Source organism: Oncorhynchus nerka, linkage group LG10 (assembly GCF_034236695.1).
Source record: "Oncorhynchus nerka isolate Pitt River linkage group LG10, Oner_Uvic_2.0, whole genome shotgun sequence".
NCBI classification, from domain to species: Eukaryota; Metazoa; Chordata; class Actinopteri; order Salmoniformes; family Salmonidae; genus Oncorhynchus; species Oncorhynchus nerka.
The window spans coordinates 48198848-48226052 of NC_088405.1; the positions used below are offsets into that span (position 1 = coordinate 48198848).

The 27205-nt window shown below is 41.6% G+C and overlaps 1 protein-coding gene across 2 annotated transcripts in view; it reads right to left on the reverse strand.

The window, feature by feature from the left end:
* LOC115135413 (LHFPL tetraspan subfamily member 6 protein) overlaps nt 1-26926 on the reverse strand; it is a 61295-nt gene extending 34369 nt beyond the window's left edge. Inside the window, exons 1-2 of one of the 2 annotated variants that reach the window (XM_029670091.2) lie at nt 26624-26926; nt 25448-25996 (exon numbers count right to left, since the gene is read on the reverse strand). In XM_029670091.2, the coding sequence (XP_029525951.1) occupies nt 25448-25832 (385 nt within the window). In that variant the 5' untranslated portion in view covers nt 25833-25996; nt 26624-26926. Of the gene's footprint in view, nt 1-25447; nt 25997-26473 lie in introns of both variants that reach the window. The other variant, XM_029670090.2, reaches the window with a different exon arrangement.
* Nucleotides 26927-27205: the final 279 nt, after the last annotated feature.

Sequence of the window (27205 nt, forward strand, 5' to 3'; positions counted from 1 at the left end):
AATTGTTGACATATGGAGAGAGAGTGCACACTCACCATGTGCTTTTCAAAACAGTCCCGTCTCCAATGAACCTTTGACCCAGGAAGAACTTGGCAAGGATGTTCCATTTTTTTAAAGTTGTGTTTTTCATACGTTTTAACACAAGTGACATGAAATTGAGGGACAGATATTACTTGTAAATTGTGTTCTCTACAATATATAAAAACATTTGTTTGCAATATAACTGTCTTACATATGTTTTATTAATAATAAAACACTTAAATAAGGAAAGGGGTGTGGCTTTTTTTAGCCACCTGTGAGAGTAAATGTCACTCCTGTTAACATGTGATAACTATACAACAGAACAGATTAAGGTTGAACTAAGGTTGAGCTTCAATAACGTTCCATAATGTTCCCTAAAAGCCTATGTAAATCCCAAATCTGTTAAATTATATGTACACTTCACATAATGAACAGGAATGACATACTACTTGACAATCAGAGAACTGATACTGTGTACTGGTTGTTAGGTTGGGATTGGCGTGGGGAGTCCGTGGGTGGCTTTTACATTTTTGGAGGAATTCCTCATGTCTTACTCATTGGTTGAAAGAAGGTGGATCCAAATAAGATGTTCGGTACTATATTTATTTAATATTATCTGAAAATGGCCAATTTGGGTGAAATCAATTAGCTTAATTTCTCTGAGATAAAATTTTATTTCAACAGAAATAATGTTTCAAGAATGCCAATCGTACCGGTTTCTAACTACATCAATAATTTCGTGAACATTCTGAGATGGTGGGTGTAATGGCTTGCTGAAGTGACATGCAATGACTCTCCTGTCTGTGGCTGCAGCCCCCAGATCCTAACCCTGCTGACCTGACTGAGCAGTGGAAGCAGAGGACCAGGGGAAAGAGACAGGCTCAGATAAGATAATATTCATCCCCCTCCTATTGAGGCATGAAGACAGCAGGGGAGCTGGCAGGCCATGTGGTCACAGAGGAACATCCAGCCAGCCAGAGCCCGTCGAGGATGCATTCCAAATGCATCCAAAAAAACTAGATCACCTTTACCCTACACACAGATATGCATACAAAGCTCTCCCTTGCCCTCCATTTGGCTAATCTGACCATAACTCTATCCTCCTAATTCCTTTTTACAAGCATAAACTCAAAACCGGAATTATCAATGACGTGCTTAAAACGGAAGTGGTCCGATGAAGCGGATACTAAGCTACAGGACTGTTTCACTAGCACAGACTGGAATATGTTCCGGGATTCATCCGATAACATTGAGGATTTTTACCACCTCAGTCACTGGCTTCATTAATAAGTGCATCGACGACGATGTCCCCACGGTGACTGTACGTACAGTGGGGCAAAAAGGTATTTAGTCAGCCACCAATTGTGCAAGTTCTCCCACTTAAAAAAATGAGAGAGACCTGTAATTTTCATCATAGGTACACTTCAACTATGACAGACAAAATGAGAAGAAATAAAATCCAGAAAATCACATTGTAGGATTTTTAATGCATTTATTTGCAAATTATGGTGGAAAATAAGTATTTGGTCAATAACAAAAGTTTATCTCATTACTTTGTTATATACCCTTTGTTAGCAATGACAGAGGTCAAATGTTTTCACAAGGTTTTCACACACTGTTGCTGGTATTTTGGCCCACTCCTCCATGCAGATCTCCTCTACAGCAGTGATGTTTTGGGGCTGTTGCTGGGCAACACAGACTTTCAACTCCCTCCAAAGATTTTTATATGGAGTTGAGATCTGGAGGCTGGCTAGGCCACTCCAGGACCTTGAAATGCTTCTTACGAAGCCACTCCTTCGTTGCCCAGGCGGTGTGTTTGGGTTCATTGTCATGCTGAAAGACCCAGCCACATTTCATCTTCAATGCCCTTGCTGATTGAAGGAGGTTTTCACTCAAAATCTCACGATAAATGGCCCCATTCATTCTTTCCTTTACACAGATCAGTCGTCCTGGTCCCTTTGCAGAAAAACAGCATCAAAACATTATGTTTCCACCCCCATGCTTCACAGTAGGTATGGTGTTCTTTGGATGCAACTCAGCATTCTTTGTCCTCCAAACACGACGAGTTGAGTTTTTACCAAAAAGTTATATTTTGGTTTCATCTGACCATATGACATTCTCCCAATCTTCTTCTGGATCATCCAAATGCTCTCTAGCAAACTTCAGACGGGCCTAGACATGTACTGGCTTAAGCAGGGGGACACGTCTGGCACTGCAGGATTTGAGTCCCTGGCGGTGTAGTGTGTTACTGATGGTAGGCTTTGTTACTTTGGTCCCAGCTCTCTGCAGGTCATTCACTAGGTCCCCCCGTGTGGTTCTGGGATTTTTGCTCACCATTCTTGTGATCATTTTGACCCCACAGGGTGAGATCTTGTGTGGAGCCCCAGATTGAGGGAGATTATCAGTGGTCTTGTATGTCTTCCATTTCCTAATAATCCGAATTTGCAAATAAATTCATAAAAAATCCTACAATGTGATTTTCTGGATTTTTTTTCTTCCATTTTGTCTGTCATAGTTGAAGTGTACCTATGATGAAAATTACAGGCCTCTCTCATCTTTTTAAGTGGGAGAACTTGCACAATTGGTGGCTGACTAAATACTTTTTTGCCCCACTGTACATATCTCAACCAGAAGCCATGGATTACAGGCAACATCCGCACTGAGCTAAAGGCTAGAGTTAACGCTTTCAAGGAGCGGGACACTAATCCGGATGCTTATAAGAAATTCAGCTACTACCTCCGATGTGAGTAAGACCTTTAATCCTTTGACACGTACGAATACACTGTGATCATTCTATCGTGGTCCCTGCAGTGCACGCTCAAACCGGTGTGATTAGAACACTTCACTAAAACATCTGTAGCAAACAACTGTAGCATTGTAGCTAAGCCTTACCCTTTTCCTAACCTTAACCTCATTCTCTTAACCTATGTTAATTAACATAACCTGCCACTTTAATTATCCTAACCTGCTATGTAAACAAACCATCTGTGGAGAAAAATCACCAGTATCACCACACCGGCAGCCAATCGCGTCACCCTTGACACTCACTTGGAGACAGTGTTGTTGAATATGTATGTAGCTAGTGGGCTCAGCTGTAGCAATAGCAATGTATTTCAAAAGGAGACAACTGTCCCTCTGATGTCATCGGTCCCTCTGATGATGCTGGTGATGATGTAGGCAGACCAACAGTTGGTGAAGTACAGTTGGTCTGCGGTAGTTGAAATTCCTCATTGTCCACATCACTAAGGAATTATCATGGTCCACACACACACCAACACAGTCATGAAGAAGGCACGACAACACCTCTTCCCCCTCAGTAGGCTGAAAAGATTTGGCATGGGCCTTTAGATGCTCAAAAAGTTCTACAGCTGAGAGCATCTTGACTGGCTGCATCACTGCTTGGTATGGCAACTGCTTGGCATCCGACCGCAAGACGCTGCAGAGGGTAGTGTGTACTGGGCCGAGATCCCTGCCATCCAGGACCTCTATGCCAAGCGGTGTCCGAGGAAGGCCCCAAACAATTGCAGACTCCAGCCACACAAGTCATAGACTGTTCTCTCTGCTACTGAACGGCAACTTTTGGCTCATCACATACTGTATACTGTTGCTACTGTTTATATTTTTACTGTTGCCTAGTCACTTTATCCCTTCCTATATTTACATATTACCTCGTGCACATCAACTCGGTTACTGATACCCCATGTATATAGCCAAGTTATCGTGGTGTATTTATTTATTGTGTTACTATTTTTCTATTATTTATATTTTTCCCTCTGCATTGTTAGGAAGAGCCTGAAAGCATTTCCTTGTTAGTCTACACCTGTTGTTTACGAAGCATGTGACAAATAACAGATTTGAAATGGCACCCTTTTCCCTTTATAGTGCACCACTTTTCATCAAAAGTAGTGCACCATAATAGGGAATAGGATTCTATTTGGTATAGTCCCAGAGACTTACGACTTCAACACCTAAAACACCCCATACCAGAGATTATAACACTCGGCTCTCTACTGCAGATCTGCATAATGCTGGGAAGAGAAAGGAGCAGAGAAGGGCATGATTCCTCTGATCAAATCCCACTATTGCAGACATCTACAGTATAGTCAGTGTATCTTATAGCACTACGTATTTTCTGTTATATTAATTTGATCCCAGTGCATGTAAACAGTTTAACTTCCAAACTAAAATGTAGATATTTTGGTGAAAAAACTAACTGGGAAGGAGTTTGACTGTGTCTATTGGAAAAGATCAAAACAACGTGCCAGAGAAAGGAGCAAGGGGATTGTGAATGAGTGGGAGAAGATAACTTCAGTATGTACTGATAATGAGGTGTTCATAGATTAGGAGGTGTGTGTGTGTGTGTGTGTATGTGTGTGTGTGTGAGAGAGAAGGGGGTGCAATGATGCTGGAAGGAAACGTAGTGTGACGGTATACAGTTAGTCTGTGACTACGGTTTTAGAGGCTGGGAATAGATATGTGTGAGTGGGAAAATTAGGTCAAGACTGACTGACTGAACTGAGCAGTAGCGGCAGCACTACAGAGCACAGCATGTGTTGATGTTTTTTTTTTTTACAAACCTCTGAAGTGCCATAGGGCACAACACACCGGCAGAATAGGTGCTCGGAGAAAATGTGGTGTTTACATCCGGCACTGTATAAGACTTCTTACACTATCTTATGGGGATGGCATCCTTTTAACTAAAGCAAGAAAATTCTCTCTTTATCTCGTCTCACTTCGGTTATGGGCACTGTATACACAAACACTAACACTAAGGGCATGATTCAATCCAATGTCAAGTGCGCAACACGGCACGATGGGATTGTATCCCGACCTAAATACCAAACACTGAATAACATGTAGTTGCTGGTTTAACACTGAGTGGATGTCCTTCAATCAGGCAGGTAGCCATAACTCCTCTCGTCTGCCAAAACAATGTTGAGGTACTCTCATTTAGCCCGCACAGTTCTGTTTTAAAATCAGGACACCCCCTGCGAGGATTCTTAATTATTGTGCCTCAAGATGTCTCACCACTCTGACTCATACATATTCATTCTTTCTTTCTTTCTGGTTTCTTTTTCACACCCTTCGGCGAGTCTTTGAAGTTGTATTCTGAAATTGTCAGTCTGCTGCTCAGATGAAAGTAGGGAGCCGTCTTGCTCTTTGCCTGTTTTTTTGTTGTCAGAGGTTGTTGTTGTGTTGTAAAAGCTCAGCTCTTTACGTGGAGAAGAAGAAGAAAAAGGGGGAGACTGCTTCAACTGGTATCAACTCCAGTCTGATGTTGGAAGAACAGAACAGTTTCCAAGCCACATAGGGAGTATGATTTGGATAGAGTATCTCCAATCTTCAAACCATGACAGAGTGTAATTGGGTTTCTTCCTCCTGGTCTGAAATGACATCCTTTGCAGTGCCTCTCTCCCCAACGTGGTCTCCTGGTCGTAATTATTCTGTACGCAAATCCGAAACACTACGTTTAGTATGATATGTTACGTTTCATATGGTATGTATTCATTTGTGGATGTCCGTCACCCATTTCCTACGAACAAAAATATAAATACAACATGTAAAGGGTTGGTCCCATGATTCATGAGCTGATTCTTTTTTTGTTTATGCTTATTTCTATCAAACATTTTGCACAAATGTGTTTACTGTACATCCCTGTTAGTGAGCATTTCTCCTTTGCCAAGGTAATCCATCCACCTGACATGTGTGGCATATCAAAAAGCTGATTAAACAGAATGAAGTTTACACAGGTGCACCTTCTGCTGGGGACAATAAAAGCCTACTCTAAAAAATGCAGTTTTGTCAAACAACACAATGCCAAATTTTGAGGGAGCGTGCAATTGGCATGCTGACTGCAGGAATGTCCACCAGAGCTGTTGCCAGATAATGAAATGCTAATTTCTCTTCCATTAGCTACCTCCAACACTGTTTTAGATAATTTGGCAGGACGTCCAACCGGCCTCACAACCGCAGACTACGTGTAACCATGCCAGCCCAGGACCTGCGGGATCATCTGAGACCAGCCACCCGGACAGGTGATGAAACTGAGTATTTCGGTCTGTAATAAAGCCCTTTTGTGGGGAAAAACTCATTCTGATATGCTGGAAGGGTTAGCTAAGATGCTAAATAGTTGCAAAGTAACTAAAAAAGTAGTAAGTAGTTGCAAATTAGCTAAAATGCTAAATTTGTCAGTGATGAGATTCTAACTCGCAACCTTTGCATTGCTAGACATTTGCGTTATATACCCACCAACCACCCACCCTCCTTTAATTTTTGCCTTAAGTAACCATCTGTCTTATGTAACCATTCCAAACGTTAAATAGTACATGTAAATGCAGGACATTAGTATAATGTGTTACGTCTAGTCTCCCCCATCGTAGTACCCTTCTCCACATTTGCAGTGCCTCTCTCCCCCCCATTGCGGTGCCTCTCTCCCCATTACGGTGCCTCTCTCCCCCATTGAGGTGCCTCTCTCCCCCATTGCGGTGCCTCTCTCCCCCATTGCAGTGCCTCTCTCCGCAATGGGGGAGAGACTTCACGGTTGTCAGCAGGCCCCGATAAGGCCAGTCAGAGAGACAGAGGCACTTAGAGTCTTCTCAATCACTCCACTGAGCTCAGATTGAGACAATAAGTATGTGTGGGTGAAGGTGAGAGCGCACGTGTGTGTTCAAGCATGTTAATTAATTAATTTCATAGCTGCGAAATGCTTGACGAAGGAGAGCTTTATGGGAATAACAATCCTAGATGATTGTGAGAGAAAGACTCTCATATCATACCGTGGAGTATGGTTCAACATATTTACAACATTAGACAGTGTTGCTACAACACAGGATATCCATCAAGTAAACAATGTCTATACTGGTTCACAGTGGATATACTGTACATTTCTGATTTGGAACATATTGTATATACAGCATTCTTGTGATTCTAGATGTATCAAATGCTTTGGACATTCCAGCACATTGCAGAACTGAGTTACTGCACTTGCAGATAATACAATTACAAACATTGTGTCTGATTGGGATGTTTAGTTAATTCCAAGTTTGGGCTTGAAGCAGAGGTTCTCCTGGTATGTTGCATACTATAGCTCCTTGGCAGTCAAGTGAACTAGAAATCTCATTTCCTTAAACACTTTGGGTGGAGGCCAGAACTTAAAGTTTAGACAAAAAGCAGTAGGGCAGGATGGGGTAAAGCTTGCCTTTTTTTTTTACAATCCGCATCAATCTGTCAAGAGAAATATAGTATTCTTTCTAACAAGGATATCTACATATATTTCAGGATGTTGTGTATCCCTGGAGATAAATCAGAATTCATGTAAACAGTACAGTTTGAAAACATAGCTTGTCCAAAACAGAGTTGTCTCGGGTATGGCCTAAATTGAGCTGTGGGACAGGGTAAGTTAAGCCACCTACTAATTTCTGTAATGAATTAAATTACAAATCACTTTTAATCTTTTAATAATTTTAATCACACACATATTTTAACACAGGCTTAACACCTAACAAACACGTTGTACTTTTTTATACACTTTTAACATAGGCCAGGCCCTGTTGTTGCATCATATCTCATCGGTAATGCCATGCATTACGCCTTGGAAGAAAACAATTACATTTTCTCAACTTGCCACTTGCTCAACCATTAGCTCAACTCTCCCAAAGGCAAATATTTTGACTATATTAGCCAACACAGCTACAAGGATGCACTTTCATGCTAGTTTTAGGACTTCATATTGAATCTTATAGAGACCCCAACTGATGTATAGAACAGTCTTATAATTATCTACTTTGGTTTAGATACAAGCATCATGAAACCTTGAACACAAATTAATTTATGTTTTTTGGACCTAACCTGCTTACCACTTTGCCCATGTGGTTTCTTCCTTCACAAACTCCATGAAATGACGGCCACTTCCTAAATATTTGGTCAAATGATTCATTTTGTGTATAGTTTCCTAGAAACAAGGATGGCTCAACTTACCCAACTCTCCCCTACAGTAAGGTACTAACCAGAAATTATTTTAGATCAATATAAAATGGCTGCATTGGGTCTTTAGGTAGGCAGGAATGAGCTAAGTTACAGCTTCATGTGTTGATTTATTCACTGTACCCTAGTCAGTGTAAGATCAGCTTTAAGTTCATCATAATTTAGCTTGGAAGAGAAAGTCTTGAGCTGCACAAGCATGGCACACTTTAAAAAAGGTCCAATGCAGCTATTTTTATCTCAATATAAGAATTTCTGAGTAACAATTAAGTACCTTACTGTGATTGTTTTCAGTTAAAATGGCCAAAAAGAAACAAAAATAGCTTCTTAGCTAAGATCAATTTCTCAAGCAAGAAGTTTTCTAGGAATGTCTGGGACTGGTCTGAGTGGTGAGGGAAAAAAAATTGGCAGAGAAGTTTGGAAATCTCTTTCTTATTGCTATATTAACTAATTTACTGCATGGTGATGTCAAAAAGGCTGACATTTCAGGTGGTCTTTTCAAACAGACCTGACACTAAAAGGGCTGGTCATATTTTATTTCAAATTTCACAGTATTATTACAATCTCATAGTGTGGAAATGTACACTGAGTGTATGAAACATTTAGGACACCTGCTCTTTCCATGACATGGACTGACCAGGTGAAAGCTATGATCCCTTATTGATGTCACTTGTTAAATCCACTTCAAACAGTGTGGATGAAGGGGAGGAGACAGGTTAAAGGATGATTTTTCAGCCTTTTCATTTTTATTCATGTATCCTTCACTTAACTAGGCAAGTCATTTATGAACAAATTCTTATTTACAATGGCGGCCTACCAAATGGCAAAATGCCTCCTGCTGGGACGGGGGCTGGGATAAAAATGTAATAAAAATATAGGACGAAATCACGACAAGAGATACCACACCACTACATAAAGAGAGACCTAAGAAAACAACATAGCATTGCAGCAACACATGACAACACAGCATGGCAGCAGCACAAAATGGCAGCAGCCCAACATGGTAGCAGCACAAAACATGGTACAAACATTGGGCACAGACAACAGCAAATAAGGCAAGAAGGTAGAGACAACAATACATCACCCAAAGCAGCCACAACTGTCAGTAAGTGTGTCCATGATTGAGTCTTTGAATGAATAGATGGAGATAAAACTGTCCAGTTTGAGTGTTTTTTGCAGCTTGTTCCAGTCGCTAGCTGCAGTTGAGACATGGATTGTGTGTGTGTGCCATTCAGAAGATTCAAAATATTTATTGTAAGTGTGTTTGAACGAGGTATGGTAGTAGGTGCCAGGCACACCAGTTTGTTTCAAGAACTGCAATGCTTCTGGGTTTCTCACGCTCAACAGTTTCCCGTGTGTATAAAGAATGGGCCACCAACCAAAGGACACCCAGCCAACTTGACAACTGTGGGAATCATTGCATTCAACATTGGCCAACATGCGCCAGCATCACAGCTTTCCACACCTTTAAGAGTCCATCTCCAGACAAAAATAAATAAATCATGTATTTAACCTTTATTTAACTAGGCAAGTCAGTTGAGAACAAATTCTTATTTACAATGATGGCCTACCCCTCTGCAAATTGGGGGAGGTGCAACTCAGGAATAGGAAAGTGTTCCTAATGTTTGGTATTCTCACTGTATAGAAAACACAGGAAAAATCATGTTTTTGACTCCAATGGGTCTTTAAGGAGGCGAGAGTAAGAAAAAGGGAGCAATATAGACTTATGGTTGTGGGTTTAAGAGGGAGAGGGATATAAATGATGTAGGATTAAAAAGACAGCAAAGGATGAGCTTTAGAGAAATCAGAAGTGGGAGAAGAAACGGTAGGAAGAAAAACAGCAAACGTGTGCTAGGTTTGTGTAAAGCCTGTCGCCTGCATCCCAGTCGAAACAGTTTGAGCATATATTATGATGACATTTTTGTTCGTTTTGATGTTAGGCGGGGGGGGGGGGGGTTGTCGGCTGTTTGCGCACACATTTTCTTTCTTGAGGAAAGTCGAAGTTTGGTAGCCGAAGTCTCCGCCCTTTCATTGGTGATCGGTCAACAGTAGGGGTGGGAACTTTGGACGGGATTCTTCAATTAAGTGTTTGTTGTCATTTAACGAGAGCACAGCAGCAGCTACGCCCTACTGTCTGCAGTGCACTACTAGATTTCATGAAGTACTGCACCAAATATCTTAGCTAGATGTAAAATTGTGGAACTAAGACATCCTCTGAAAAAATGTCAATATTTATTTTGTATTTATTTTTATTTTATTTCACCTTTATTTAACCAGGTAGGCAAGTTGAGAACAAGTTCTCATTTACAATTGCGACCTGGCCAAGATAAAGCAAAGCAGTTCGACACATACAACGACACAGAGTTACACATGGAGTAAAACAAACATACAGTCAATAATTCAGTATAAACAAGTCTATATACGATGTGAGCAAATGAGGTGAGATAAGGGAGGTAAAGGCAAAAAAAAGGCCATGGTGGCAAAATAGCAAGAAAAACACTGGAATGGTAGATTTGCAGTGGAAGAATGTACAAAGTAGAAATAAAAAATAATGGGGTGCAAAGGAGCAAAATTAATTAATTAATTAATTAAATACAGTAGGGAAAGAGGTAGTTGTTTGGGCTAAATTATAGGTGGGCTATGTACAGGTGCAGTAATCTGTGAGCTGCTCTGACAGTTGGTGCTTAAAGCTAGTGAGGGAGATAAGTGTTTCCAGTTTCAGAGATTTTTGTAGTTCGTTCCAGTCATTGGCAGCAGAGAACTGGAAGGAGAGTCGGCCAAAGAAAGAATTGGTTTTGGGGGTGACTAGAGAGATTTACCTGCTGGAGCGTGTGCTACAGGTGAGAGATGCTATGGTGACCAGCGAGCTGAGATAAGGGGGGACTTTACCTAGCAGGGTCTTGTAAATGACATGGAGCCAGTGGGTTTGGCGACGAGTATGAAGCGAGGGCCAGCCAACGAGAGCGTACAGGTCGCAATGGTGGGTAGCATATGGGGCTTTGGTGACAAAACGGATTGCACTGTAATAGACTGCATCCAATTTGTTGAGTAGGGTATTGGAGGCTATTTTGTAAATGACATCGCCGAAGTCGAGGATTGGTAGAATGGTCAGTTTTACACGGGTATGTTTGGCAGCATGAGTGAAGGATGCTTTGTTGCGAAAAAGGAAGCCAATTCTAGATTTAACTTTGGATTGGAGATGTTTGATATGGGTCTGGATGGAGAGTTTACAGTCTAACCAGACACCTAAGTATTTGTACTTGTCCACGTATTCTAAGTCAGAGCTGTCCAGAGTAGTGATGTTGGACAGGCGGGCAGGTGCAGGTAGCGATCGGTTGAAGAGCATGCATTTAGTTTTACTTGTATTTAAGAGCAATTGGAGGCCACGGAAGGAGAGTTGTAATTGCATTGAAGCTTGCCTGGAGGGTTGTTAACACAGTGTCCAAAGAAGGGCCAGAAGTATACAGAATGGTGTCGTCTGCGTAGAGGTGGATCAGAGAATCACCAGCAGCAAGAGCGACATCATTGATGTATACAGAGAAGAGAGTCATTCCAAGAATTGAACCCTGTGGCACCCCCATAGAGACTGCCAGAGGTCCGGACAGCAGACCCTCCGATTTGACACACTGAACTCGATCAGAGAAGTAGTTGGTGAACCAGGCGAGGCAATCATTTGAGAAACCAAGGCTGTCGAGTCTGCCGATGAGGATGTGGTGATTGACAGTCGAAAGCCTTGGCCAGATCAATGAATACGGCTGCACAGTAATGTTTCTTATCGATGGCGGTTAAGATATCATTTAGGACCTTGAGCGTGGCTGAGGTGCACCCATGACCAGCTCTGAAACCAGATTGCATAGCAGAGAAGGTATGGTGAGATTCAAAATGGTCGGTAATCTGTTTGTTGACTTGGCTTTCGAAGACCTTAGAAAGGCATGGTAGGATAGATATAGGTCTTTAGCAGTTTGGGTCAAGAGTGCCCCCCTTTGAAGAGGGGGATGACCGCAGCTGCTTTCCAATCTTTGGGAACCTCAGAAAGAGAGGTTGAAAAGGCTAGAAATAGGGGTGGCAACAATTTCGACAGATCATTTTAGAAAGAAAGGGTCCAGATTGTCTCGCCCGTCCAGATTTTGCAGCTCTTTTAGAACATCAGCTGAATGGATTTGGGAGAAGGAGAAATGGGGAAGGCTTGGGCGAGTTGCTGTGGGGGGTACAGTGCTGTTGACCGGGGTAGGAGTAGCCAGGTGGAAAGCATGGCCAGCCGTAGAAAAATGCTTATTGAAATTCTCAATTATAGTGGATTTATCAGTGGTGACAGTGTTTCCTATCTTCAGTGCAGTGGGCAGCTGGGAGGAGGTGTTCTTATTCTCCATGGGCTTTACAGTGTCCCAGAACTTTTTTGAGTTAGTGTTGCAGGAAGCACATTTCTGCTTGAAAAAGCTAGCCTTGGCTCTTCTAACTGCCTGTGTATAATGGTTTCTAGCTTCCCTGAACAGCTGCATATCACGGGGGCTGTTCGATGCTAATGCAGAACGCCATAGAATGCTTTTGTGTTGGTTAAGGGCAGTCAGGTCTGGGGAGAACCAAGGGCTATATCTGTTGCTGGTTCTAAATTTCTTGAATGGGGCATGTTTATTTAAGATGGTTAGGAAGGCATTTTAAAAAAATATCCAGGCATCCTCTACTGACGGGATGAGATCAATATCCTTCCAGGATACCCAGGTCGTTTAGAAAGGCCTGCTCGCTGAAGTGTTTTAGGGAGCGTTTGACAGTGATGAGTGGAGGTCGTTTGACCGCTGACCTATTACGGATGCAGGCAATGAGGCAGTGATCGCTGAGATCTTGGTTGAAGACAGCAGAGGTGTATTTAGAGGGCAAGTTGGTTAGGGTGATATCTATGAGGGTGCCCGTGTTTAAGGCTTTGGGGAGGTACCTGGTAGGTTCATTGATAATTTGTGTGAGATTGAGGGCATCAAGCTTAGATTGTAGGATGGCTGGGGTGTTAACTTCTTCGAGATAGGGGGCGCACTTTTAATTTTGGGATAAAAAACGTTCCCGTTTTAAACAAGATATTTTGTCACGAAAAGATGCTCGACTATGCATGTAATTGACAGCTTTGGAAAGAAAAAACTCTGAGGTTTCCAAAACTGCAAAGATATTATCTGTGAGTGCCCCAGAACTAATGCTACAGGCAAAACTAAGATGAAATTTCATACAGGAAATGGTCCAGATTTTGAATGCCCTGTGTTCCAATGTCTCCTTATATGGCTGTGAAAGCGCCAGGAATGAGCCTGCACTTTCTGTCGTTTCCCCAAGGTGTCTGCAGCATTGTGACGTATTTGTAGGCATATCATTGGAAGATTGACCATAAGAGACTACATTTACCAGGTGTCCGCCCGGTGTCCTCCGTCGAAATTATTGCGTAATCTCCAGGTCCATGCGTGTTCCATTTTCTTCAGAGGAGAAACCAAACTGCCACGAATGATTTATCATCGATAGATATGTGAAAAACAACTTGAGGATTGATTCTAAACAACGTTTGCCATGTTTCTGTCGATATTATGGAGTTAATTTGGAAAAAAGTTTGCGTTGTAATGACTTTATTTTCTGTTTTTTTCTTACCCAAACGTGATGAACAAAACGGAGCGATTTGTCCTACACAAATAATATTTTTGGAAAAACTGAACATTTGCTATCTAACTGAGAGTCTCCTCATTGAAAACATCTGAAGTTCTTCAAAGGTAAATTATTTTATTTGAATGCTTTCTTGTTTTTGTGAAAATGTTGCATGCTGAATTCTAGGCTTAATGCTATGCTAGGCTATCAATACTCTTACACAAATGCTTGTTTAGCTATGGTTCAAAAGCATATTTTGAAAATCTGAGATGACAGTGTTGAAGGCTAAGCTTGAGAGCAAATATATTTATTTAATTTCATTTGCGATTTTCATGAATAGTTAACGTTGCGTTATGGTAATGAGCTTGAGGCTATAAATAGGATCCCGGATACGGGATTGCTCGTCGCAACAGGTTAAGCATGTTCCAGTTTAGGTCGCCTAGCAGCACGAGCTCTGAAGATAGATGGGGGGCAATCAGTTCACATATGGTGTCCAGAGCACAGCTGGGGGTAGAGGGTGGTCTATAGCAGGCGGCAACGGTGAGAGACTTGTTTTTAGAGAGGTGGATTTTTAAAAGTAGAAGTTCAAATTGTTTGGGTACAGACCTGGATAGTAGGACAGAACTCTGCAGGCTATCTTTGCAGTAGATTGCAACGCCGCCCCCTTTGGCAGTTCTATCTTGTCTGAAAATAGTTTGGGATTAAAATTTCAGAGTTTTTGGTGGTCTTCCTAAACCAGGATTATTATTACAAATCTCTTGATTTATCTTAGATAAATTCAAATTATTTTGAGGAAGCATTACTGGCTATGTTGTTGCACGGTGGCTCAAGAGAGATAAACAGCAGCAATATTGCAGTTTTTTAAGTTTTTCAAGCAAAGGTCTTTAGGGAGTATGCGAGCACATACAGTCGCTTCACCTAGCCAAGTTCTGCTAGGTGCAAACCGAACCTATGGATGCGGATGACTCTTAAGAATCCACCCCTATTTTTCAATTTTCGCCTAAAATGACATACCCAAATCTAACTGCCTGTAGCTCAGGCCCTGAAACAAGGATATTCTTGGTACCATTTGAAAGGAAACACTTTGCAGTTTGTAAAAATGTGAAAGAAATGTAAGAGAACATAATAGATCTGGTAAAAGATAATACAATACAAAGAAGAAAAAAAAACTTTATTTTGAAATGCAATAAAAAAAAAGAAATGCAAGAGAAAGGCCATAATGTAATATTCCAGCCCAGGTGCAATTTAGATTTGTATGTGTGTATGTGCACCCCTACTCTGTCCCTGACCACAGGGTAAGAGAATAGCAGTCAACCAACCCAGCACCATTCCATTTAGCCTTCTAGAACCCCTACACAACACTGACCGCAGAGTAAAGAACTTCAGACAGTCACCAACCAAACTGTTATTACCAAGGAGAATAAAACATCTACTGTGATTGGCTTCTGAAAGCAGGACAGTGTGTGCAGCAGCAGTGTTGACAGACAGTCATGAGGGGAAATGAGAAAGTTGGTCACAAGGCAATTTACAGCTGTTAATTATGCAACGCAACCACTCTGCATATTTAACAACCTGCCTGAGAGGCAGTGATTTACTCCATATTGGATTGGATGTCTAAATGACTGTACTGTGGTGTGTGTGAGTGTTTGTCCGGTTCACTTGCCTGAGTGCGTATGGGGTTAGGATTCTGAACCATGTCTGAGACTTACCTCCTTGTCTGAGACTAACCTTGACAGCTGTAGAGAGAAAGGGATCAACTGAAGTAAAGTTGTCTATTTGCAGGCTATAATATAATGAAAGCCAATAGATTTTCCATAGAAGGTGGTTGGTGAGAGGAGGCATAATGCCACTGGCACGTCCGTGAGGCTGGAGAACAAAGGAGACTGTGTAGCCTTCAAAGATCTCCCTCTGGGCTGAATCCAGCCGTGTCAGTAGCCCTACTGTGCCCCTGGACTAAACAGACTGGTTCCAATACATTTGCCATGCTCTCTGTACTGAACCCTTTTACAGTGACTTTTACTTGTTAAGATGGTTCTAAACGTCCCAATTGGTGATGTTTGTATAATTAAACCGGCAAGTAACTGGAATTTAAGCAAAGGGTGATGATGCAATATTTAAAAAATATCTCTGAATCTCACATTTCCATGATTGCTACAAGTTGGCCTCATTGCTGATGTATTCCTATAAAGACTGTTGATAAAAGGGTGGATTGGAATCTGTCTTAAACCTTGGGTGTTTGTGTAGTGATTATATCTTCAGACTTTCACAGAGTCTGCCTGCTGCTACAGCAATTCAGCCCAGGAATGACGGTATTAGCAAACGCAAGATGTTGTCTGGGGAATATGTTCAGATTAAACAGAACCAGAATGAGGCAGGGAAACACTCAAAGTGAAAAACATGTCAAGGATATAAAAACCTATAATGAAAGATCATATCAGCACAACAGATCCGTTTCTTCTTGCCAACTGATTGCTAAAAACTGCAAAGCTAAATCATTTGCGGATGCGGTATTGTGAGTGTACCCATAGATATCAGCTTTCCCTGCATACATAAATGAATTGACAAGATCTAATGTCTGATAGTGAAAATGAGAGCAGTTGCAAGCAGCAGCCAACCAAAACAGTATATAGAAGCCCACCCTAAGCACTGGAGCATTGCCTGCCCTCACAGCCACATAGCAAGGCAGCATAACCTATTATGTGGCCATGGAAAGTGGCAGCTGTAGGTGGCTTTATTTTCTGGAGTGGTGAGATGGTGGGGGTGGCGGGGAGGGTTTAGAATGTCCTGCACTCTGACATTCTATGTGAATTCCAAGGCATTACAAACATTCCGTAGGCAGACTCAGAGGCCCCTGACAAGCTCTCCAAAACCCACAAGAATGGAAAGGACACTGACACCATGACACACATGCATACGGAAAGTATTCAGATCCCTTTACTTTTTCCACATTTTGTTACGTTACAGCCTTATTCTAAAATGGATTAAATAGATTTGTTCCCTCATCAATCCACACACAATACCCCATAATGACAAAGCAAAAACTGTTTTTTTTTTTAATGTCACATTGACATAAGTATTCAGATCCGTACTCAGTACTTTGTTGAAGCACCTTTGGCAGCAATACAGCCTTGAATCTTCTTGGGTATGATGCTACAAGCTTCGCACACCTATATTTGGGGAGTTTCTCACAATCTTCTCTGCAGATCCTCTTCCAGCTCTGTCAGGTAGAATGGTGAGCTATTTTCAGGCCTCTCCAGAGATGTTCAATCGGGTTAAAGTCCGGGCTCCGGCTGGGCAACTCAAGGACATTCAGAGACTTGTCCCAAAGCCAGTCCTGCATTGTCTTGGCTGTGTGCTTGGGGTTTTTGTACTGTTGGAAGGTGAACCTTCGCCCCAGTCTCTGGTTCTGAATGCTCTGGAGCAGGTTTTCATCAAGGATCTCTCTGTACTTTGCTCCATTCATCTTTCCCTCGATCCTGACGAGTCTCCCAGTCCCTGCCACTACAAAACATCCCCACAGCATGATGCTGCCACCATGCTTCACCATAGGGATGGTGACGGGTTTTCTCCAGATGTGATGCTTGGCATTCAAGCCAAAGAGTTCAATCTTGGTTTCATCAGACCATAGAATTTTGTTTCTTATGGCCTGTGAGTCTTTAGGTGCCTTTTGGCAAACTCAAAGTGAGCGGTTTAAAATTTTTTATTTTACCTTTATTTAACCAGGTGGGCTAGTTGAGAACACGTTCTCATTTGCAACTGCGACCTGGCAAAGCAGTGTGACACAGACAACAACACAGAGTTACACATGGAGTAAACAATAAACAAGCCAATAACACAATAAACGAGTCAATGACACAGTAGAAAAAATAAAGTCTATATACAGTGTGTGCAAAAGGCATGAGGAGGTAGGCAATAAATATAAGTGAATAATTACAATTTAGCAGATTAACACGAGTGATACATGAGCAGATGATGATGTGCAAGTAGAGATACTGGTGTGCAAAAGAGCAGAAAAGTAAATCAAATAAAAACAGTATGGGGATGAGGTAGGTAGATTGGGTGGGCTATTTACAGATGGACTATGTACAGCTGCATCCATCGGATAGCTGCTCAGATAGTTGATGTTTAAAGTTGGTGAGGGAAATAAAAGTCTCCAACTTCAGCGATTTTTGCAATTCGTTCAAGTCACTGGCAGCAGAGAACTGGAAGGAAAGGCGGCCAAATGAGGTGTTGGCTTTGGGGATGATCAGTGAGATATACCTGCTGGAACGTGTGCTATGGGTGGGTGTTGTTATCGTGACCAGTGAACTGAGATAGGGTGGAGTTTTACCTAGCATAGACTTATAGATGACCTGGAGCCAGCGGGTCTGGCGACGAATATGTAGCGAGGGCCAGCCGACGAGAGCATACAGGTCACAGTGGTGGGTGGTATAAGGTGATTTGGTAACAAAACGGATGGCACTGTGATAGACTACTCAGCAAACTGGATGCAGAGTATTGGAAGCTATTTTGTAGATAACATCGCCGAAGTCGAGGATCGGTAGGATAGTCAGTTTTACTAGGGTAAGTTTGGCCGCGGAGGAGGAGTGGCTTCGGTCTGGCCACTCTACCATAAAGGCGTGATTGGTGGAGTGCTGCAGAGATGGTTGTCCTTCTGGACGAGTCTCCCATCTCCACATAGGAATTCTGGAGCTCTGTCAGAGTGACCATCTGGTTCTTGGTCATCTCCCTGACCAAGGCCATTCTCCCCCGATAGCTCAGTTTGGCCGGGTGGCCAGCTTTAGGAAGAGTCTTGGTGGTTCCAAACTTCCTCCATTTTAAGAATGATGGATGTCACTGTGCTCTTGGGGACCTTCAATGCTGCAGAAATGTTTTGGTACCCTTCCCCAGATCTGTGCCTCAACACAATGCTGTCTCAGATCTCTACGGACAATTCCTTCAACCTCATTGCTTGGTTTTTGCTCTGACATGCACTGTCAACTGTGGGACCTTAAATAGATGTGTGTGTCTTTCCAAATCCTGTCCAATCAAGTTGTAGCAACATCTCAAGGATGATCAATGGAAACAGGATGCACCTGAGCTCAATTTTGAGTCTCATAGCAAAGGGTCTAAATACTTATGCAAATAAAAAAATTAAACAACTTTTGTTTTGTCATTATGGGGTATTGTTTGTCGATTGGTGAAAAAAAATAATTTCATAAATTTTTAGAACAAGGCAGTAATGTAACAAAATGTGGTAAAAGTCAAGGGGCCTGAATACTTTCCGAATGCACTGTACGTTGAACACACACACAGGTACGCACACACACAGACAGGGCTACATTATACACTAGGGTTGGACGGTATCCAGATTTCCATACCTTCATGCCTGTGCATTCCCAGGATGTACGGTATTACTGGTAGTGGACACAAGGGGTGCTATTTATATTTTTTTTCTCCAAAAAAAGTCACGTACCAGAATGCTAATAAAATGTTAACAAGTACTAAGGAATCCTCAGAGCAGATGCTAGGTAAATGCTAACGAGTGCACACAAATATTTACTACTAGGACAGACAACCCAGAAAGTATCTCAAAACGCAGTTTGCAGCACACACAAAACAAACACTTTCTTAATCCAGGAGGGAATTTTCTCTGCTTCTGTTAGCAAGAAGCTTGATCTTCCAAGCTAACATTAGCCACTTAGCTAACATTAACCAGTGAGCAAAACTCAGCTGGAGAGAATTTATTTGGCACATCTTAGATATATAACTATTAAATTAACTTCTTGGTGACAGGGGGGCTGTATTGAGTAGCTTGGAAGTGGGAAATCTGAGGTTTGTAGTTTCATTTAAGTGGATAGGCAATCACTTAAATGAAACTACAAACCTCAGATTCCCCACATCCTGGTTGGATTTGTCTCAGGTTTTCACCTGCCATTTGATTTCTGTTATACTCACAGACATCATTCAAACAGTTTTAGAAACTTCAGAGTGTTTTCTATCCAATACTACTAATAATATGCCTATATTAGCATCTGGGACAGAGTAGTAGGCAGTTTATTCAATATGCTGTGTCTATGGGGCCAGATTGCAATTCCCAATGCTTCCAGCAGATGTCAACAGTCTTTAGAAAGTTGTTTGAGGCTTCAGGAGGTTGTTTGAGTCTCAGGATGGTGAGTTGGTGGTTAAGCTTTCTGTCGATATCAGATGTCTATGTCCTGGGAAAGGTTCTTGTTACTCACAATCTCATGCTAATTGCATTAGCCTATGTTAGCGCAACTGTCCCGTGGGGGACCCACTGATCATGTAGAGGTTTTAAAGTGATACACCACTCTGTTTTTATAATTTACTGTGCTACTTGCATCGGCTCTCTCCTTCTCTCACCAAGCCCCGGCCCCTGTCACTCAATGAGCGCAGTTGTTTGCCGACCGTTCACTCTTTAGTCTGCAGGAATGCAGCAGATGCAACAATATGTTGATGACAACAATGCAGCTTTCCACTTTACTTCCCAAGAAGGAACAAATTCATTATATAGGCTATATTATTTCAAGGCTGTACCCTACATAGAAATACATTGTGAAGCATTTGCGAGTGCGACACAATAGGCTGGTAGCACACAGCATTTAAACATTTTGTTGTATCAAATCATTATAGTCTATACATATCACATATAGGCTGTGATTTACTTGAAATACTGAATGAAATACATTTTTTTTAAATGACAATGCTTTTGAAATGATTTTTATACATTTATATTTAGAAAGTTTTGGCCAGTCTGTGGCTTCAGGCTCGTGAGATGGTGCCTGGAGAGCAGGTCAGAAGCGAAATTGTAGCGAACGAGAAGGCCTATGCTCCAGCCTTTGGGAATCTCGCTCCATGCTCCAGTCATAATGGAATCGCTCCGCTCCTCGCTTGTTACGTTACAACCTTATTCTAAAATTGATTAAATGTATTTTTCCCCCACACAATCCCCAAAAAACAGATGAAGAAATGTTTGCACATTTATTGAAAATTAAACTGAAAAATTACATTTACATAAGTATTAAGACCCATTACTCAGTACTTTGTTGATATGAACTGAATAAACAGAAAATCGTTAGTTACTTAACAAGTGAATTTCCATGAAAATTCAGATAAAGTATTGTATAATTTCATAAGTGAGGATCTCTAAGAATCCCCACTGCTGGCATTATAGCCATTACCTAATGGAAGTGTATTTCTGAGCATGTAAGAACCACTGCATGGACCATAGAACAGAATTTAGAGGAGAATTGAGTAGGATAAACAGTCTCCCTCCTCTTTCATTAATGAATAATGAGGCGGATGCTGTGTTCTCAGAGAGCAAAATGTCGGGAGATATTTATCGTGCATGAAATGGCCAGTGGCCTCCTGAGAGAGGGGAGAGATACATTATGTTTACATGCACACTAATAATTCAGTATTAAACTGATTGTGGCAGTAAGCCGAGTATGGCAATAAGCAGAGTAAAGCGTTTACGTGACTATCTTGATTGGTGTAAGGTAAAAATCTAGGTTAGCATACGCCAATTAAAACACCTGGTTTTCTGAACAAATTTACAAATTATTAGGACATGTAAACAGCTTAATCAGAGTTCAAGAAGTTTATTTGATCTGTACATGTACCTGCACCAGTGGGGCAAGCCTCCCTCTTTTGCACGAGTGAAGTGAGTTCAGAAAAACATCTTAGAAATAGTTCACGCAAACAAATGTTATATGTCCGAACTCAGAATCAAATAGGCTTTGCAAAAATAACATGGTTACTTTGGTAGAACGTTTATTTTGAATGGTGATTTTCCACATTTATTTCAGTCCCATCAGGTAGCCTGATTTCAGATGTGTCCATGTAAATTGGATTATTTGGGAAATTGTTGTTCTTGCAAAGCATGTAAACGTTTTAAACAAACTATTACACTAATCTCACTATCCACAATAACTGTATTATTGTGTACATGTAACCGTACTCGGTGAGGTCCAAAAATATTTAGACAGTAACACATTTGTTGTTGTTTTGGATCTGTACTCCAGCACTTTGGATTTGAGATGATACAATGACTAGGAGGATAAACTGTCAGCTTTAATCTGAGGGCATTTCCATCCATATTGGGTCAACTGTTTAGAAATTACAGTACTTTTGAACACCATGGCTATGCCTCCATGGGATGACAATGTCCCATCCACAGGGCATGAGTTGTCACAAATTGTTTGATGAGCATGACAACGATGTAAACCATATGCCATGGCCATCTCAGTCACCAGATCTCAACCAAACAGTGTCTATTATATTGACAAGACATCTCTAACAATGGAAATAGATGTCCTCAAAGATAGAAGGCAGACAGGCAGGCAGGAGAGATCAGGTGAGACCATTCTAGCCAATGAAAGGACAGATACGTGAGTGAACAACAGGCCATGTTTGTATCTGTGCCACAATAGTGTCTGTGACAGCATGGGGCAGCACCATTGAGGCCTAGTCCATTTTCTTCTTCATTGGCTGATTGCTACCAACTCATAGGAATCCCCACCCAGTTGACAACTTTAAGAAATGGTGGAAGCCCTCAATGGCAATATGTGTGGTAAAATGGGTTATATCCAGTGGTGACCCGTCATTCAGGGCAGGTGGCCCACATTTCTTTGGGGGGGCTTTCCCAGTATTGCATGATATTTTGGCATTAATATGTGTCACATATCAGTTTGCAAACAATGTAGAAAAATATATATATATCATTGAGTTAATAAAGCCACGTACAAACATGGTCTCTTTTTTGTTTTCTTGAGTAAGGCAGCCTATCTCAATGCTTTCTGTGGTGGTGGTGATGCAAGCCAGCAGAAAATACAGAGCGTTGCGGCGTGATTGGCTCACTGTTCTGTCACTCATGGGGACAGTACATCACCGCCAAGTCTAAGGGTAGATCTACATTAGAAGTTCCCATCCAAGAAGGCACAATGTCATTGGCCACAGATAAAATGAAGTCAAATCACATTATAGCTAGTGGCTTTGATTGGACTGATCATGTCAATATCATACTTCAATATCTTAGCAAGAAGTTATCATCATGAATCAAGTCGACAATCTTCTGGCAAATTATTTTTGATCCTTGTCATATGAAGAGAAATAATGAAGAAATTATAAATAAAAAGTATCGGTGCTCATCGGCCATTGGACATAAACAACAAGTTGGAAATCGCAAATTCAACAATGAGTGGTTTTGGAAGGAATCAGTGTCTTGCAAAGCAATCACTAGCCTGCTATTCAGTGGATTGGCAGTGTGGTTACAAGTCTAACATTAAAGGGTCTCTTTTCCTAGTTTAAAATTATAAACATTGAGCTGTCAATGAAGCATGATTTGTGCAGCTCCCAAAACAACAAATTCACTCAGAACTTCAAAATCTGACTTCAGTTCAAGACAACTGGGCACTTGGGAAAACTTTAATTCAAATGAGAATTGTAAATTCAGAACTCGGGCCCCTTTCTAGGTCTACGACCTGAAGATCACTGGCATCATCATGATTCTACCCCCGAGTTCCCAGTTGTCTTGAAAGCACCATACCTTCACAGAATACCAGACTTTGATGACAACGTTTGCCCACGAAGGACCACCATGTAGCCTATAGACTGTTTTTGAGAAATGTAATCATCGAACATTGTAAGAGCTTTCATTGTCTGTTTATATGCCCCCTTTATTTATCCTACGGTTCTGACTTGGTGTACAGGGAGAACACTAAGAACAGCCCATGTTCTGAATTCTGTTGGTGTACATTTCAAAAGTGCTGAACAAAGTTATATTGACTACGTCCATCTTAGCTCGCTCAATGTCTCTTATCCACTTGTCGTCCCCTTATGCCATATTTTGTACACCTCGATTGTCAGTAGAAACCACATTTGTGTAAGCATATCAGCTATGTTTTTTTAAAGGCAGTAAATGAGGCTGAATAAACTATTTTGCTGCCAGACAAGGCTCCGCTGATAGCCAGGTGTAGCAGTGGTAGCTGCCGTTGGGACTGCTGTTGGGACTCTGGTGTTGTGACAGCTTTATGTAGGCCCTAACAGTTTATGGGCACCGCTTGTCACCATTATAGTGCAATGAATGTATTGTCTAGTGGCTTTACTGGCATGCATCCCACAAAAACATTTTTTGTCCCACCAAGATTTACATGCTAAAATCGCCACTGGTTATATCCATGATGATTCCTCTATCTCTATGACAGAAGGCATAACTCCCAGATAAATTGTATTTACATTTACATTTACGTCATTTAGCAGACGCTCTTATCCAGAGCGACTTATTTAAAGTCGCCGAAACACCACGTGCATCCAGTAATATATCAATGCTTTTATAACTTAACCATTACAAAATGTCTATTCGATCAAATAAGCTTTACGTAGCAAATTGGCAATTACATTTTTTTGTTTCTCATACTTTCTCATTGACCTCCATACAAAAATTCCTCACTTCGTGGGCTTATTTTTGTGGACAAATATAGGGTGGAGTAAAACCTCTCACTTGGCCTCTTCCTCTCTGTCTCAACCCAATTGAACACTTCTGGGAGATTCTGGACAGCGTTTTCCACCACCATAAAAAAAAAACACCAAATGATGGAATCTCTGGTGGAAGAATGATGTAACATACTGTAAGAATATGTTGAAGATAAATACACAACGCAGAGAGAGGACTAGAGGTCAAAAGGACGAGAGGTCAAAAGGACGAGAGGTCAAAAGGACTAGAAGTCAAAAGAGTAATAACGATCAATGGAAATAGTGTTTTTTTCTGTAATAGGGGATTAATGAGCAATGGGTCAGAGACATGGGAGGGATATGTCTTCTGAAATAGGATACTTTGTTATTCGGCCATTGGCTAGTTTTATTACAAGGAATTCTAATTGGTCAACCACAGGCTAGGGCTGGGTTATAAAACTACATGCTGTCCCTTTGTTCTGGGGAGAATCACTGGAGAGAATCACTGAGGACAGGGGAGCATGACCATCTACTTCCTAGCATGATTTGTCCTTTTTGAATAAACCTATTTTCCTCCCCCTGATTTGCTTTGTGGTCTGTGTTATTAAAGAATAACATAAATTGCTAACAATACCTCCAATGGAGTTCCAGACACTTGCCAAGGGCACATTGCTGTTCTGGCCCAACACCCTATTAAGACACTTCATGTAGGGGTTTCCATTATTCTTGGAAGATGCGTGTATATTTAGTATTATATTTAGTATTCTAGCTAATATTCTCATTGTTGTCCCGGTTGTTTTCATACTTTTCATGTGTATCGCTTTGGCAACATTGACCTCGTCATTCATGCCATTAAAGCATACAGAATTTGAGAGAGACAGAGCGAGGACTCCGAGGCCCTGATATGCAAGCATGAAATGGTCACACTAAATCAACCCCAGTCCCCCACACTGGCTGAATGAAAATAGTGATCAAAGTCTTTATACAGATGGAGGAGAGGGGGATGAGTGCATGAGGGGGAAGATAAGCAGTATGCTCTGATTTACTACAGAGGCCTTTCCTCTTATAGAGGCATTTTTCTTAGAGGACACACACCACATGTTGAGTGTGTTGCATCTGGATCAGGAAGCCCCCGCCATCACAACCTCATGTCTCTCTCTTCAGACCCCCAAGGTCCGAAAAATAAGACAAACGGAGAAACCAAAAATAACGCTGTGGAGTCGTCGTTCAGCCCAGCTTCATTCTATTAAATCATTCAACGATAACATTCTACATCCATTGGTGGAGGAGTCAGTCTACTCATTATTGTATCCATCCTTTCTTCCACCCATCCATCCTTCCACCCATCCAATCTTAACAGTGCTTAATGATTTTAACTTACCCCCTACAAACTGGATGCCCCCGGCCACCCGTCCAATGGTCCTGGAGATGAGGTCAGACACACAGCAGCCCATCAGGGCCGTGAGGGACACCAGGAGCAGCAGGCCACAGCCCACCCCTGTCACCACCGTACAGATCCTCCACTCCAAACTGGGGATACCCTGAAACGAGGCGTAACGCCCACACTGCTCCAGCATCACCGTGGCCTGGTGAACCTCATCACGCACCGGGTACGAGCACCGCCGGAAGGTCCCGAAAGAGACCGGTTTACCCATCTGGGACCCTAGGAGCCAGTATGGCATAAAGAAACCCACACAGGAGGCCGCCGCACACAGGAAGGAGAGCAGAGCCCACACCACGCCCGCACATGTCAGGCTAGAACCCATATCTCAGTATCTCAGTGACCAGCAACAACGATGACCCCCAAAAAATGTTTGTTTTTTTATCCCACAGAAGTTGTTTGCTTTTTATCAGCAGCTCTGTTGATGAATAATTCCCAGGCTAGCACCAGCGGTGTTAATCGTCCAGCCTCTTCTCTGTATGATGACCCCTGGTGAGAGAGAGAGAGAGACATAGAGAGAGACATAGAGAGAGACCGAGTGAGGGGGAGAGAGAGTTGGATTTGAGGTACAGACAGGAAAAACAACTATACTGTCACTGGATACATGAAGGTTAAGGGATCATAAACTATGGACCTCACATTTGCAAAACATCTTTATAATTTGGGCTAAGACTTATTACAGTGCTATTAAATAATGCAAGTGGCATCTCTTGACTTTGTTAATGTGCCCTTAATTTCAACGGGTGATTCATTTTAACAATACATACATGTAATTATTTACATAGGTAATAATTATAATAGCTTCCTACATAATTACAATACTGCATATGAGCTTTAAAATTCAGACCTGCTAAACCTTAGCCTACTAATAATAACCCAAGGCAATCAAGGCTATTTTTAGAATGTAATGGCAGTCTGCAGTGTTTGTTCTCATATCAAAAGTTGCTAAATATAAAAAATAATTACCTCTCAGGCATAGATGTCCGTGTGTTCATAGATATTTCCTATTTCCTTTCATCTCAGCACCATAGGCGCTTAATTTCGAAGCAAACAGACATTGTGTCGAGCATTCTATTCTATTCTTGTAATGCAAGGGAAAGTTTTCAAAAATCTTACGTTTCAATTCCTCAACGTGATCCCAAACGTGTAGGTGAGAGGTCGATTTCAAAGTGCAATCTAATTGATAAAGAGAAGAGCAACACGACTTCAATAAAGTGCCCGCCGTTGGTACAGCTCTCGGTTATCGAAAAAAAGATATCCAATATGTCAAACTCCCTCAGTTACTGTAGGCAAAGCGGTCCGCGTTCTGGAGTTAACGGGAAACTGAAAACACCTCTGTCCCAATGCAGCGACCAGAGCAACATTCCTTGGCTTCGAAGTGAGTGACGACGACGTAGGCTTGAACACAATTATTCTGTGAGCAGCAGAATGTGGGTTGGTTCCTGTTTGCCTCCTGCGGTTGCAGCTTGGTCTCATAGACTAGACGTAACATAGTACATTTAAATCCGGAACAATCAATTTCGTATACTGTAAATTACATTTGGTATGATTACAAGAGACAAAAGGTTATTTAAGGAAAACATGAACAGCCTGGTTTCAGACTAGACGTAACATAGTAAATCCGAGACAATCAAATGTATATAATATGTTACGTTTGGTATGGTTACATAAGACAGAAGGTTACTTAACCTCTTCAAC